Below are 15,694 nucleotides of genomic sequence, written 5' to 3'. Positions count from 1 at the left end.
ATAGGTAAATATTTTATTGCTTAAGATTAGTTTAAAGGGCTGATTAAAATTTGACCAGAGAAATAGGATTAGTACTGCTAGGATTCTTTAAAAGTTAATCTACTGTGATGTCACTGACCCTCTTTAGAACTATGGGAAAGTTTTCTTTAAAAATATAACTGCTGGAAGAGGGTATAACTGAGTGGTAGAGTGTGTGCTTAGCATGCAGGAGGTCCTGGGTTCAATTCCCACCACCTCCATTAAAATAAATAAATCTAATTACCCCCCAAACTTAAAAAAATTAAAAATTATACATGTGTGTGTATATATGTGTGTGTGTATATATATGTATCAATTATATATATATATATCAATTACATGGCTCTCTGAGTACAGTGATACTTTTAAAGTAAAATTTCTACATCCCAAGTATAGATCTTTAGGCTTTAAAGTGCTATGAGTTTATGATTCTCTTCTCTATGGTTCTGAGTGATAATACATATCTAATTTATTGAGAAATAAATGACTGTATTAAGCTGATCTAGATTTTTTTTTTTTTTTTTACTGTTGGCTCTACTTTCCTTACAAACTAAAGCAGTAGCTTTGGCTCTTAGGATTTGTTTAAAGCTGTTTGAATTACGATCTAATAAGAATAAGTATCAAAAGGAAATGTCTTGCTTTCTTTGGTCTGTGGTTAACCGCCGAAAGAGATTTTTGAAAGAAAATAGGTAATGTATAAAATATAAATAGCCCTCTTTAATTACAAATCTAGAATTTACAATAGGCTGTCTGTAGAACTGTATTTGCATCAACATAGTTTTCACTTGGTAAAAAATGTTTTTATCCTTTAGTGATTTATGATATATACAAAAGCTAATTCCATCTAATAACTATTTGGGGTTAAAAAAATCTTTTGGTACTGTATTGATTTTTATTGTCTTGAAAATTTATAGCATCATTGTTGTGTGTTTACTTAATATTTGTAGGTGCCTTCAGAATTGTTGAAAATAAAACAACATACCACATTCATAATAAAATGGTTAATTTGAGGGCATGCTTGCATTTTCAAACTAATGTGATAGAAAATAGGGTAATAGTACATTTCAAGTACATTTACAAACGTAATAAAGTACGTTCAAGGTTATTTTTGCTTTGAGCACTTAAACTCAGCAGAATAAGGAACTAAATTCCACCCTGTCTGACAGCTATTAGAACTGCAGAATGCTGTGAGCAGAAGGATCGTTCTGAATATTCAGGTATCATGTGTACACATAAGATTTGGGTCAAAGTCCAAATATTATCATGTCATCATGTTTCACATCAGTGTGAAACTGAGCAGGTATAAAAAAGATAACTTTTTAGGGCTGACAGCAGGTAAGGACTGGAAAGAATTGTGATGGCGTTGAAAGTTTCTGTGGTGCTATAGAAAGTGAGACAGGTTGCCTTATACTGAGCCACACAAGTAATGCTTTCCCTGTCCAGACTCCTACTTCCCACTGTTCCACCTTATGTTAAATGTCTTAACCACCTAGCTTGTCAGTTCAGTAATAGGGCCCTAAGTTAAGGGAACTTATATGAGTTAGGCCAAGACCTCCCACTATAGAGAAAGATGAAGCCCTCAAAAAACTTAAGTTGTAGAAGCACCCTTCTCACTTGAGAATATAAGTTATCTTTACCAGAAGTCATTGCATGTTAGACTGATTACTAAGGACATGTTTGGAATCATGAAAGGACTTTAAAATTGGGAACTACCTCCCCTTTTCTGGCATTGTTTTAAGTGTGATGTCATCTAATTGGAAGAGGGGCTAGTGGTTCCATTTTCTAGAAATCTGTAATTCTGCATTCTTAGAAATGAGTGTTTGAATATTCAGATAAACTCACCTACAGAGGATTCAAGCTAGCAAAACAGAAGTCAAAAAGGTACCCATGTTTTCTACTTCGTTGTTTTTACTGTCTCTCACTCTTAGAAAACTTAATGTTATTTAACTTCCTTAAAGAGGGTTTCATATACCCTCTTTGATACTTGACAATCCTTTCAAATATCATGGTCTTCTTAGAATCCAAGCTTCTGAAGAAGCAACCAGAGGATTTCATTCAAGAAGCATGTTTTTCTTACCAATGTTTAAATTAATTTTTGTTTTGTCATGAATAAAAACCATTAAATGAAAAACAAAATTATGGTGATAAGGAGGTAGCAGGTCCAAATGTAGGCTATTGTTTAAAAAATTGTCATGTATATAGTAGCTGAACCACTATACTATACACCAGAAACTGACACAACATTGTAAACCGACTATACTTCAATAAAAAAAAGTAAAACAAAATAAAAAATTTTCAGACATACCCTCAGTGATAAACTGGGGGAATCCACAAAACAGAGGTTTACAAACTTGTCTGCATCTTGTGATTTGAAAGTTGTTTTTCTTTAAGCAACAACTAGACAAAGAAAGGAACTAGTTCTCATTTTAAGACATCATACTGTTTCATTCCCTGTTTCAATGTTCATTTGCTTTTATGCAGGTCCAATTAAAAAAAATAATATATGAGTTCTTGGCTTTTAGTAAATATTTACTTTGCCAGGCCACTTTTACTTGACTTAAAATCCTGTGGGGAAAATCCCATTCCTTTGTATATGCTTAATTTGTTCCAACCCTACATTGCATTAATGTTGAAAACTGGCCTTCGGAAGTTTAATTAGTGCTGACTACCAAGGTCCTCATTAGCATCCTGGAGGCCAGTTAAGCCACCTAATAATTTAGCATTATTTGTTACAAATTCAACTGTAACAGCTGATGAGTCAAATCAAAGCATCATAGAAGAGATTTACATTAAAAAACTTCACTGTCTTTGATGTTTCCCAGGCCTGTGCTCCTTTATATCACTGGAGGACTCTTAAACCAACCCCAGAAAAGGACCCAGTTGGCACCTGCTACGTAGCAATTCAGAATTTCAGTGCATATGCTGAGTACTCGCCTTGTCGGAACAGTAAGTTATTTTTATTCTCAAAACTGAAATATAGCTCAAGAGCTTTTCTGCTGTAGACAGGGCAAGGAAATCTTAAAACACCATTGAGAAGGAAAAAGCGACAGGGGTGAAGATGATTGAAGGTCTTACAGGATGACTTGCTGTGACTTGGCGACCAAGACGGGGAATTCTGCAGCTCCTCTTCCGTGTTTTAGAGAAGTTCTGTTTTTAGATATCCTACAGCTGACTTGATTGGTTCCTTATGTTAGGCCTTAAACTTTCAGTCTCTATTCAAAATTCACCCTGCATCTAGAGAATGCTGACTGCCCACTTGACTAGTTAATTGCAGGAATGAGGTTGGCACGATGGGACCTGGAGGCATGTTGGATGTGAGCGCCCCATCCAGCCTGTGTTCTCAGTGACTGTTGTTTTCTTTGGTGTGATATACCTTTCTCCTTAAAGTGCTTAATCCCATTTTTCAAAAAGATTCTGTACATTTGTAGTCCACATCTCATCTGGCAGGTCTAAGGATCTTCCAGTGACGTAGCCTTTAAAACAAGCCTGTAAGTGCCACTTTGGGGGCACTGCTATTTAATCACTTCCTTTTTGGGGGAAGACTCAAGGACTTTGGGACAGCACTATTGACTGCTCTATTCAAAGTCCTTTTGGCAATTTTCCCAGTTCTCTGTGTGTCATGTTGATCGTGGGTATTTGCCAGCAAGAAACTGATGGATTTTCATCCTTAGTCTTGATCATTCACGAGACTATGTTGGAGAAAGAAATGGTGTTAGAAAGAAAATTCTAGTGACTGATTTCAGAATATTGATTTTTAAAAACTTAAATTAGATTCTCAAACCTCTAAAGTTTCCCTGTTTCATGTGAATATTTTTAAATTTCAAGATTAATTTAGGCCAGACAATGAGTAAGTATCAGAAATCAAACAATGGGGATAAAGAATGGATGAGTGATATTAGAGGGTTCCTAAAGATGTTCTGAGATTAGAAATCTAAAGGGCTGGGAGTTAAACAGCCAACTCTCTTGGTTTTGGTTGAGGATCTTGTCAAGGAGATTATATCTTTCTGTTTTAAAGTGCTGAAATAAATCAGCCACTTCTTCACATCTTAACAAATGTCAGCTGAATGACTAGTCTGTCAATTCAGAATTTTGCTTTAAATGGCTTCAAAACAAGTGTTCCTTGTCAATAATGAGGCTCAATTATATATTCATTCAGCACATGTTTATTGAACACACTGAGCACTAATTATTCTGTGTTTAGGGAATAAAGCACAGAACAAGAGAAAGCAAACCTCTGTTTTCAAAAAACTTAGATTCTAGTGCAGGAGGGAGACAGCATACATGTAAGCAATTAGGTTCAGATCCAGTAATCCCAGTTGTGGGTATTTATGCAAAAGAAATGAAATCACTATCTTGGAAAGATATCTACACCCCATGTTCATTGCAGCATTGTTTATAATAGCCAAGACATGGAAATAACCTAAGCATGCACTGATGGATGACCAGATAAAGGAAATGTGGTATAGATGTAAATATGGATATGGATATAGATACATACACAATGGAATATTATTCAGCCATAAAAAGAATGAAATCTTGCCACTTGAGACAACATGGATGGTTCTTGAGGGCATTATGCTAACTGAAATAAATCAGATACAGGAAAAATACTCTGTAAGCTCTCACTTATATGCAGAATCTTAAAACAAACACAAACTCACAGTGTCAGTTTGAACCATTATCTAAAAATATAAATTATAGTATGCTTACATTTTGAGTTACATGGGTACACTATATTGTCAATTTATTTAGTGTTTCCTTTCCTAAATAAAAGAATAGGTTGACAAATGTGTGTCAACTGAAATAAATGTGCAGCCTAAAAGTTAAGAGTTATGTTTTATTTGGTGGGAGGACTTGAGCCGGGATGGCAGCCTCTCAGATCACTCTGAGGGACTGCTCCGAAGGGGTAGGGGAGGAGCTAGGATATATAGGGGCTTTGCAACAAAGACCAGGTAGTTGGAACAATAAAAGATTGCTTGTTATCTAAAGGAAATCAGGCATCTTAAGTTAAAGAATCTAGTGCTTTTCTATATATGGGAGGAAGCAAACATTTGGGCTCACTGAATTCTTTCCTTTGACAAGCACCTGGCTATCTAGAGCCAGTATCCTGTCTGTTCTTATTCTGAGTCCCCTCACAGTGCACCATTCTGAGTGGCTGCAGAGGCTGGGATGCTGGCCTGTCCTCACTGGGGGGTGGCAGCAGCCGCTGAGAATTTGGTTTCAGCATTCTTTGCTTACTGATATGGTTGCAGTATTTTCATTCACAGGTGAAAGCGGAGTTTAGGCTGAGTTGCACAATAGCTAAACAAATGGCCAGGAATTCCTCCCACTCTAGTAGCCATCTCTAGTGTTCACATCCTCATGGTCTCCCTCTTACTGGGAGTACTTCCCCCTCAAATGCACCCAAGGAGCAGATTTCCTGTCATCCCTAAGGAGTTCACAGTTCATTAACACAAAGCCAGCTTGTTCATGAACATATGGTCAATATCACAGAACAGGAATATCATTTTCAAAAGAGAATTTCAAGAAGACTCTCATGTTCAGTTCACACCATGAAGCCCGTCCACTGACACTTTGAGTGATTTGGGTGGTAATCTGCTCATTCATATTCATGGCATGCCTGTAGTTCTTATGGTCATTCATAATTCACTTGGGGATGGTTTACACACACCCTTCCATTCTCCTTTGGAAGCCAACAAACAGAAGCACGGTTCCCTGGATTCCTGAGTTTGCTCTGGGACATAATTGTAAAGTTCACAGGTGCTCTGAAGTTATGGGAAGAAAGATTCCTTTAGCTTTCATAAACTATAATTTTAGGAGGAAAACTTACTTTGCAAAGGAAATAACATCACATTCATTATAACATAAACATAAACATGTGAAGTTGATTATTTTCTCAATGACTTTTAGGAAAAACTACTATTTTCTCTTAATTTTTTTCAGTTTCCCAGTGTGAAGCAAAATGATTTCAAAGAACAGTCATGTTTCTTCCTTTCTGAATAATTTATAGTCTTAAAAATAAAAAGTCAAAGTTGATTTTAAAAAGGACTTATAAAAAGTGAATTAAAGATACATTTTTTATAGTCAAGATTACCCATGTTTGTTTACATAATCATATCATGTATTCAAATATATTTCTGTATGCATACAAATATTTAAATATATGAACTTTTAGAAAAATGGTACCTGGATGTTTTAGGTTATACAGATGAGATTTTAGGCCACTTTATAGCATTCATAATTATAAACCACAAAATACATCATAGAATAAAATACATTGTAAGATATTGTGCACTTAAAAATTTGTTAAGAAGGTAGAGCTCATGTTAAGTGTTTTCACTACACACACACACACACACACAAAAACAACAAACAAAAAAGCAATATTTGGTTGGGGGGGCAACACAAGAATTCTTTTGGAAGTGATGGATATGTTTATTCCCTTGATCGTGGTGACGGTGCCTTGTGTTTATGCATATGTCTAAACTCATCAAAATGTACACATTAAAGTGTACAATTTAAAAAATAATATTAAGTATACCTCAATAAAGCTAAACAAAAAGAACTTAGTAAATAAAAAACATACAAAGCATTAAGTGACATTTGAATTAAAAACAAAACATCGCAAAAATACAGTATATGAGTTTAAAAAAACTATTTTAAGACATAAAGGGAGCATCTGGAAAGAATGGCTGATGGCAGAGCTAAAATTAGCTAAGGACTAACCAAAGAAAAGGAAAAACAGAAGGCATTCTAGGAAAAGCTGGAAAGCCTAGATCTATTTCAAAAAGCTTCTGGAATAGGAAAGCCTGTAAATTCTTCCTGTAATGATGTTTTGCATGTTTGGATGTTTTACATGATTTGCATGTTTGGATCTAACTAGATAATACTTGAGAGTCCCTCTGCTGAACTACATTTCGGGTTTAATGTAAGCCCTTTAGAAGTTGTAGACAGTCCTTTAAAGTGCAAGTGACAAGCAGTACATTCCTCATCCTGATATCACGGGATCCTCATCTCCTGGGTGGGGATCTACATGCTGACCTGCTATGGTTTAAAACGCTGTGTAACAAAGTTCTATTGGATATTCAGGTAGTGAATTACATTGCACAGAATATAAAATAAGCCACTGCTAGAGAGTTTCCTCTTCTGTGAAAACTTGTGCCCCTGTGAGATGCATTGTGACCAGAAATGCAATATCCAGATTTACCTAATGATAACTGAATAATTTAAAGTTAATTTCCTATGAGAGATCATGAAAATCGAAACCGTTGTCGGTGCCTCCAGCAGAAAGTATCCACCCAGGTGACCAAGTTGAGCGCTCTCTTTCTCAAGGCATTGCTTCACTCAGAACACGAGGGTGCCACCGAAATACGTTCCTGCCACTTGGGGAACTGGGAACACAGTTGAGAGGTGGAGGTTTTGTTTCTTCAAACAAACATGGGCTGTAAAACCCAATATAATAACTCCAGGGAACATTATTCCCCCTGATCTTACTATACAATCCTAGTGCTTTTTGGGACAAGATAAAGATTGAAATATGTTTAAGAAATTACTTGGAATTCAGTTTGATCATTTTAAATTTGGAAGTCTATATAGAGAAAAACAACAGAATTTTGTGAATTGGCTGTTAAAATATATCTTGGGAATGATGACATTATAACATTTATGTATTTTGATCCTTTCAGGCAATGCTGATCCTGAAGGCCAGGGTTACTGCCAAGCAGGATTTAGTCTGGATTTTTATAAGGTGAATTTTTTTGATCTTGTAGCTTCTAATAATTATTTTATTTTATTTATTTATTTTTTACTTCTACCTCTGCCTCTCACTCCCACCCCCAATAACCAACAACAGCAAAAGGATCTTCAGGTACATACCTAGCCTGTTTTGGCAACTTCTTTCAATTTTTTTTGTTTGCTATTTATTTTCAATAATAAAGTAATCTATGCACATGACAACCTATTAAACAGCAAAGAATTATTCAGATGGAAAGCAACAGTCTTTCTTCATTTTTAAATGAAAATCCAAAAAAGAAAAAAATCAGTAAAGAAATATGCTTCTGAAAAAGATCACAAGAATCTATAAGTTATTGTCTCTTAGCTGCAATTGACTGATTAAACATTAGTGTTAAAATTCACATATTCTTTTACAAAATTAAAAACAGATATCTAATAAGAATATAGGAGGCAAAGATTCCATGGTTTTAGAAATAATAAAAATTTAATCAACATCTGAAATTTTACTCTCCCTTTTTTTTCTCTCTACTGAAAGTTAAGGATGCAAGATATGTAAGTTGGGGTTGTAAGTAAAAAAGAAAATTTCTATTTTCTAGTCTGGAGCTTTTGCTCTCTCTCCTGGGAAGAGTAGGTTTACAGATGTATAGAAAAAATAGGCATTATTGTGGCCTTGAAATAAATAGGAACCAAATTTTCTTTTTATTACCAAGGCTCAAAAGACCATGCCTGCTGAATTGCATAGCATTAAACATGTAGATATTTTGCTTACTTGAGGCAGTGCCAAAGAACTGAATTTACTTTTTATCAGGGGAGAGAATTTAACTTATCTAATTGAATCAAACTAAAAGTATTTAATATGATAAATAACTGAAACCAATAAAAGGAAAGAAAATGACTTGCATGACTCAGATATAAGAGCCTGTTTTAAAATTTATTTTTTTATGTATAACAAATTGTAAGAGCAATGCTAATAATGATTTATCACCCTTAAGAAAAAAAACCTCAGTTTTTCTTTTCTAATTGTTGCTGTTTCTGTTTTGTAGAATGGAGACCTTATAGTAGGAGGACCTGGAAGTTTTTATTGGCAAGGTATGTTTTGTTAGCGGAGAAGAAGTGCTCATTGGTTGTTGCCAACAAGGAGATGAAACAGAACATCAGATGTTGACTTTTTACTGCATTAATTTTATATCCACATTTATATCTTCTCCAGTGAAGGAAGCATCATTTCAGTTTGTGCTTTGTTTTATAAATGATATTTTAAAATACTGTGGCAACTTAATTCCTTTAGTCATCAAATGCTGATTGAGGCCATGTGAGACTTTATGTGAGATGCTGAGGATACAATGGTGAGTAACCCGTAGAGGTCATTATCTCAGGCAAGACGCAGGCATTAGTGGAATACTCACACAAGCACTTGAGAAACTCCAGGCATGATACTCACTAGCAAGGAAAGGGACGTCAAGAGGGGGCCACAAGAGGAGGCTTCTCCAGGGTGGCCCTGTGCAAATGTGTGTTGTTCTCTGAACGGTGGCTGACAGGGAGATGAAATGCAACCTGTGCTCTGCTTAAGGCGCCCTGAACCCAGGTGTCTGCCCAGAAAGGATGACTTCCTCTACTTCTTAGAAAAGTGTTGCATAAGCCAGCAGCAAGCCTGAGGTCAACCGGTTTGGAAGTAAGCAGCCCTGAACTGAGATCTGAACCTTGAGTAGACGGTAACCTTAAGTCATAGGCAGAGAGAGGAGCAACTGTGTGAAAACGTTCTATGGCACAAAGGAGTGCGGGGGGCTGGGAATGGAGGGAAGCCGGGCAACTGGAGCCAAGAGCTGCTGAGTGGGAGGGAGGAGCCCCGCTCACCAGGCAAGGCTTGCAGCCCAAGGTAAGGGGTTTGTCTTTATCCCAAAAGACAAGGAGAAATCCCTGGTAGAGGGTTGGAGTTTTAATGAATTATTTGAGGTAGAGTAAGAATGTGTTGTTTGTTCTGAGAAAAATGGGAAACCACTGGAGAATTTTAAGCATGGGATGCTATGATCAGATTTGTGTTTTGCAATGATCATTCTGGCTGCAGTATGGAAGATGGATTGGAGGTTGGCCCAAGTGAAGTATCAGCAAATTTGTTACAAGGTTATAAGCTAGTGATGAGTTTGTAAAGTAGACTAACTCTAAGGTTCAGATGAGGAGACTTGCTTCTCAGAGTTGGTGACGGTACAGACTGAAAAATGGGAGGAATCTGAGACAGAATTTGGAAGCAAAATAAACAGCCTGGATGATGGATTGGATGTATGTGGGTGAGCATAGGGAGGACGTCAAGGATATGTTTCTGACTTTTGTAACTGAATGGTAGTAGGTGGATCCCAGTCCCTGAGATGGAGAACACTAGAAAAGAAGGCCTTTGGCGTGAGTTAGGGGAGGAAGATGATGAGTTTGCTTTTGGTTATATTGAGTATGAACATGTTTGAGATATCCAAGTTTTTTCACAGATGTGTTTAGATGTATGGGCTTAAACTCAAAGATAACTAGGCTAAAATAAAAACTAGCACAGAGGTGACAACTGAAGCCATGGATGTGGATGGGATGCCCAAAGAGAGATTACCAAGAATACAGACTTAATTTTGGCTGTAAAGTTTAGAGTAAAGATAGAGTAGAATATGAGAGAGGTGAATAGTTGAATAATGGTTATTTTTTTAATGGAAGAGACCTGACCATATTTAAAAAACCAGTGGGAATGATGCAGGACAGATGGATTTATGATAAAATTTTACATGAAAGTATTGTTAAGCTTAATTCATACCTATACAGCTATGAACATCAAATAATTAACATTTCAATTTATAACCATTATTTTGCATACTGGAAAACAATATATTTTATGCAGTGGATGGATATAAAATAAAAATTATCTGCATTTAAAAAGATTTTGTTCAAACTCAATTAATTCCACATAATTCTTTCCTTAAGTTGAAAAAAATGCCTGATACAGATGATATGCTGAAAATTAACCTTATCGAGGGGATAGAGGAAGATTTGTTTGAGATCAATAATTTAAATTTTATTCAGTTTTAAGATTGTAATATTTGTAAAAGCAGCTTAAGGAAACAAGCAAAGGCAGTGTGTATGTGGGAGGAGAGTGCGGGCTATTTAGCTTTAACCCAGAGAAAATTGGCAAATCCTACACACATTGTTTAGAAATGCCGAGTATGAATATGATTGTCTTAATATAAGAACAGTTATTTCAGGCACGGTCACTTGGAGATATTTATGGCCTGGTTTGACAGTTTTATTCTTTTTGAACTTCAGACAGAAAGACTGTGGGATTTATGTGGGAATTCCCAAGGAATAATTTGGCTTTAAAATTGATATTAAATGTTAGTCTCTTGAAAGCATTCTTCCAATTTTCTCCCGAAGAGCATGAGATCACACTTTCCCCTTAGCTGTGCAAAATAAAAATGAGAATGCATAGAAAATGCATAAAAATTGTGCTGGAACACAGCTGGCCATCTTTTGTATTCACGTCCATCTCACTACAATCATATTTCAAGGCTTCTGATAGTGATTTTATTTGGGGGAGACTAGCCAATGTTCTTATCATATCAATGTTGGTGGCCACGGATTCCCTTTTTGCTACAATTTTGGATCTTGCTGGGCCTTGCTGCTTCCCATTGTCACAATTGTATGCTTTATGTATATATTTTAACATTAAATGTGAATGGCTCAGAGATTAGGTAATTCCTACCTTCAGTTTAGCTGGTATGTTTACAATCTGTTAACTGAGTAAGTGATTTAGATTTAATACATCTGCACTTTGAGTGAACACAAAAACCCTAGAATTAGAATGACAAAGGGACCCTTGTCGTAATGCTGAATATCTCAATAACAAAACCACCTGACCTTAGGGAATCCATGCAAGCTTTTTGGGCCACAGTCTCTCCATCTGTAAGAAGATACATTTTGCCTAGATGACCTCAAAGCTAGATGATGTTTCTTCTAGCTAGAATATTCTTCTAGCTAGATTAATTAAAAATGTAATCACATAAATGTTCAGGTGTCTTCACTCTTAGATACGTTTATCATTTAGAGGATGAGGGAGTATGTAAGGTGAAGGCAACAGGAAAACAGATAAAATTAAGGGCTTTTGGATTAATGGATGCAAACTACTATATATCAAATAGATAACAAAAAAAGGACCTACTGTGTAGTATAGGAAATTGTATCCATTATCTTGTAATGACCTAAAATGGAGTAGAATCTGCAAAAATACTGAGTCACTATGCTGTATGTCTGAAACTAACATGATATTGTAAACCAACTATACTTCAATTAAAAAACCCAGAAACAAATAAATGTTACATGAAAAAACTTACATAGTTCATCTTTGGTTCTTCTATCAGGATGGAAAGCTCTGACCAGCTGTCAGCAACTCTGCCTTGCAGTTCTAGTACCAGGCAATAAAAATTGTTGTCAGAAGTGCAAGCAATCCCATTGTTGTCAGTAGTGCAAGCAAGCTCATTCTCAAGGGAGTATGTGTTGTTCAGACGCCCTGTGTTTGCAGAGGGAGGGTCTGCCTCTTGTATTCATTGTTACCATATTCATTTGTTTCAACACAGGTCAGGTGATCACTGCCAGTATTGCAGATATCATTGCAAATTACTCGTTCAAGGATATCCTAAGGAAATTGGCTAATGAAAAACAGACAGAAGTGGCTCCAGCTTCCTACGACGATAGTTACCTGGGTGAGAGCCATTGCTCAACACCTTTGTGGTTTTTCAAAAGACATATTAAATGTAGAGGGAAATTTTATTCCTCACTTATCTGATCATTTGGGGTACCTTATGTAAATTTTCTTTTCTTAAAACTTAGCTTGGACTCTTATCTTTCTTTTCTTTTCTTTGGGCTCAGCCATACTATATAATCTGCATAGACTGATAGCTATTTTATAGGCTCCATGATAATCTCTTGCACATAAAATATTTTGCCAGCTGTTGACACTGTGTATTAGTGGGGATGCCCACTACTGTATAGGCAACACGATAGTGGACGTTTCCAGTTTCTAGAGCAAAAGCAAGAGACTTTCGAGTTGCTGGAATGTTCTCAAATTTTTTTTATGTGCAAACCACACAAGGCCATTTTACTACTATTACTTCCCAGCTTTGGAATCCTATTGGCATTTTGATTACTTGATGAACTTTCAAAAGTTGTAGTTATCTTTTCTCACCTCACCTCATGTTAGAGCTAAGTGAAATTTGAGGGAAATCATCATGAAAGGTATTAGGAAGTAGGCCTTTTTGGTGATCACAAAAAGCAAAACCTGACACAAGAAATACTTTTCAGAGTGATCATGTCTGATTATGATGAATCAGTGACTCTTAAAATGCAGCCGCCACCATTCACACATCACGGTGGGTGATGAAGCAATCCTGCTTTTAAAAGGGACCCTAGAGAATACAATAATGCCATTTTCAGCAATGTGGTTGGACCTGGAGATTGTCATACTAAGTGAAATAAGCCAGAAGGAGAAATACCATATGGTATCACTTGTATGTAAAATGTAAAAAGATGACACAAATAAGCTTATTTACAAAACAGAAACAGACTCACAGACACAGAAAACAAACTTATGGTTACCAAGGAGGGAAGAAGGTAGGAAGGGATAAATTGGGAGTCTGAGATTTTCAGATACTAACTCCTATATATAAAGCAGATGCAGAGCACAGGGAACTCTATTCAATATCTTGTAATGGCCTATAATGAAAAAGAACATGAAAAAGAATACATATGTATGTATAACTGACTCACTAGAAATCAACACAACATTGTAAAATGACTATATTTCAATTAAAAAATAAACAAATAAAAGAGACCTCAGAATCTAATCGTGTTACCATGCCCAGAAATAGCAGATCTACTATGCTTGCAAGATTTAGTCTGAATCTTGGTTTGATTAATTTTTCTCTTTATGAAACTCTAAACTTTTATGTTACAATTTGGCACAAAGCAGTACTGTGGTAGTTCTTTCATATTTCCATGTATAGATAATAGATCATTTGTAAAACCTTCAAACATGTGATTAGTTTGTTTCTTTTCTTCAAAACAGGATATTCAGTTGCTGCTGGGGAATTTACTGGGGACTCTCAGCAAGGTGAGAGACATTGTTGACATTAAGTCATCTATAAAACATGGGGAAAAGGTAAAGTGACCTAAAAAGCCCTTTTGTGAATGTGATTTTTCCTGAAACTTTTAATCAACATTACATGCAATTCCTCCTTAGTGCTGTAGCCATATGAGACTGCAGGCTCCAAAGTTACTGATTGTGATGGTTAATTTCTTTTTTCAATGAAATTCTGAATATTTGTGGGATGGGAGAGGCCATGGTTACCATGTATCTCAAATGGCATAATCCCCCTTAATCTTTCCTGATTGACAAATCTGTTCCCCAAATCAGGCAACTCCACTGTATCTGACTGTGGTCTGTTTTGAGGTGCCCCTACTAACCATCCATACATGAACCTGGAATGCAGTGTAAGATCTAGAATCTCTACTCAACACTCAACATCTCCATTTGAATGGCTATCCCAAACTTAATGCATTTATAGCTGAACACCTGATCTTTCCACTTAGACATGCTTTACTACCCTCCATCATCTCCATCTCAGTAGGTGGCAATGCCAACTTCCCAGTTGCTCAAGAAATATAACCTTGCAAGTCAACCTTGGATGTTGCTCTTGCTCTCATTCCCCATCCATATCCAATCCATGAGCAAATCCAGCTAACTAAGCACAAAATACAACCAGAATCGGACTACTTCTCATCTCCTCCACAGCTTCTACTCGGATCCAAGTCCCCATCCACATGATTGCAATAGCTTCCTAACTGGTCTCCCTGTTTTCATCTTTGCCCTCTTGTAGTCTACCCGAAATCCAGCAGCCAAAGTGGTCCTTTAGAAAAGAAATCAGATTGTATAACTTCTTTGTTCCCAATGACTTCCCAGCTGATTCAGCCTAAAATCCGAATCTTCACAATGACCTTTAAGACTCTGTTTATGAGACCCCTATTTACTTTGACCTCATCTCCTAGTCCTTCACCATCCTCCAGTCCCTCTACTCCAGCCACCCTGCCCTCCTTGCTGTTCTTGGAATTCTCCAGACACACTTTTACCTCAGGACCTTTGCACTTGCTGTCCCTTCTGACTAGAACATACTTCTCCCAGATCTCCATCATATTTATTGTCTCACTTTCTTCAGTCTTTGCTAACATGTCATCTTCTTGTCAAGGCCTTCCATGGCCACACTAATTAATCACAATTACTTCCACATTCTGACTCTAACACACCTAGCACCATTTTACTGCTTAGTGTTTCTACATTATACTCATCCCCTTCTAACATATCCTTTAATTGACTCCATTTTTCAAACTGATTGCCTCTTCCAACTAAAGTATAAGTTGCATGAGAGCAGGGAATTTTATCTTTGTTCCCTGCTGTAGCCTGCGGTTGCCTATGAATATTGATTGAATGAGTGAATTTACTACCAAAAAGTCCAGTGTCTAACTCCAAATGAGTCTTCTCTTATTGTTAATGCTCTAACAGCATGAGCACTCAACCCTGCTAAAATTCAGTACATCAGATAGAATTAATGCTAGAATTTGTGCTGTACCTTTAGGAGCAGGTTTAGGAGAAGGGAAATTTGAGTAGAAGGGAGGCTCTTTTCCAGTCCCCCTCTTTCTAAATCAAAATAAAAATTTAATCCCAATGAATCAAAGGATACTTTAGATATGTAGAAATGAGAGCTGGAAAGATCTTTGATAATCAGGCAATTCCAACTCCCATCTATATTGCAGGTGGAAAAAAATTAGGTTCAATGGTTGATGTCAGGTATATGGCGGACCCATATACCTGAATCTAGAGCCATGTCACTGTGCATTAGAATATGCTGCCCCCTTTCACCAGAGT

The 15,694-nt window shown here is 36.5% G+C and overlaps 1 protein-coding gene across 1 annotated transcript in view; it reads left to right on the top strand.

Moving 5' to 3' along the window:
* Window positions 1-15,694, top strand: part of ITGA8 (integrin subunit alpha 8) — a 172,365-nt gene that overhangs the window by 20,777 nt on the left and 135,894 nt on the right. The window contains exons 4-8 of the mRNA XM_074358333.1: window positions 2,841-2,964; window positions 7,704-7,765; window positions 8,796-8,841; window positions 12,354-12,479; window positions 13,841-13,885. Coding sequence (XP_074214434.1) covers window positions 2,841-2,964; window positions 7,704-7,765; window positions 8,796-8,841; window positions 12,354-12,479; window positions 13,841-13,885 — 403 coding nt within the window. The remainder of the gene's footprint in view (window positions 1-2,840; window positions 2,965-7,703; window positions 7,766-8,795; window positions 8,842-12,353; window positions 12,480-13,840; window positions 13,886-15,694) is intronic.

This window comes from Camelus bactrianus, chromosome 35 (assembly GCF_048773025.1).
Source record: "Camelus bactrianus isolate YW-2024 breed Bactrian camel chromosome 35, ASM4877302v1, whole genome shotgun sequence".
In the NCBI taxonomy this organism is placed as follows: Eukaryota; Metazoa; Chordata; class Mammalia; order Artiodactyla; family Camelidae; genus Camelus; species Camelus bactrianus.
This window is presented reverse-complemented; position numbering and strand designations above follow the sequence as displayed.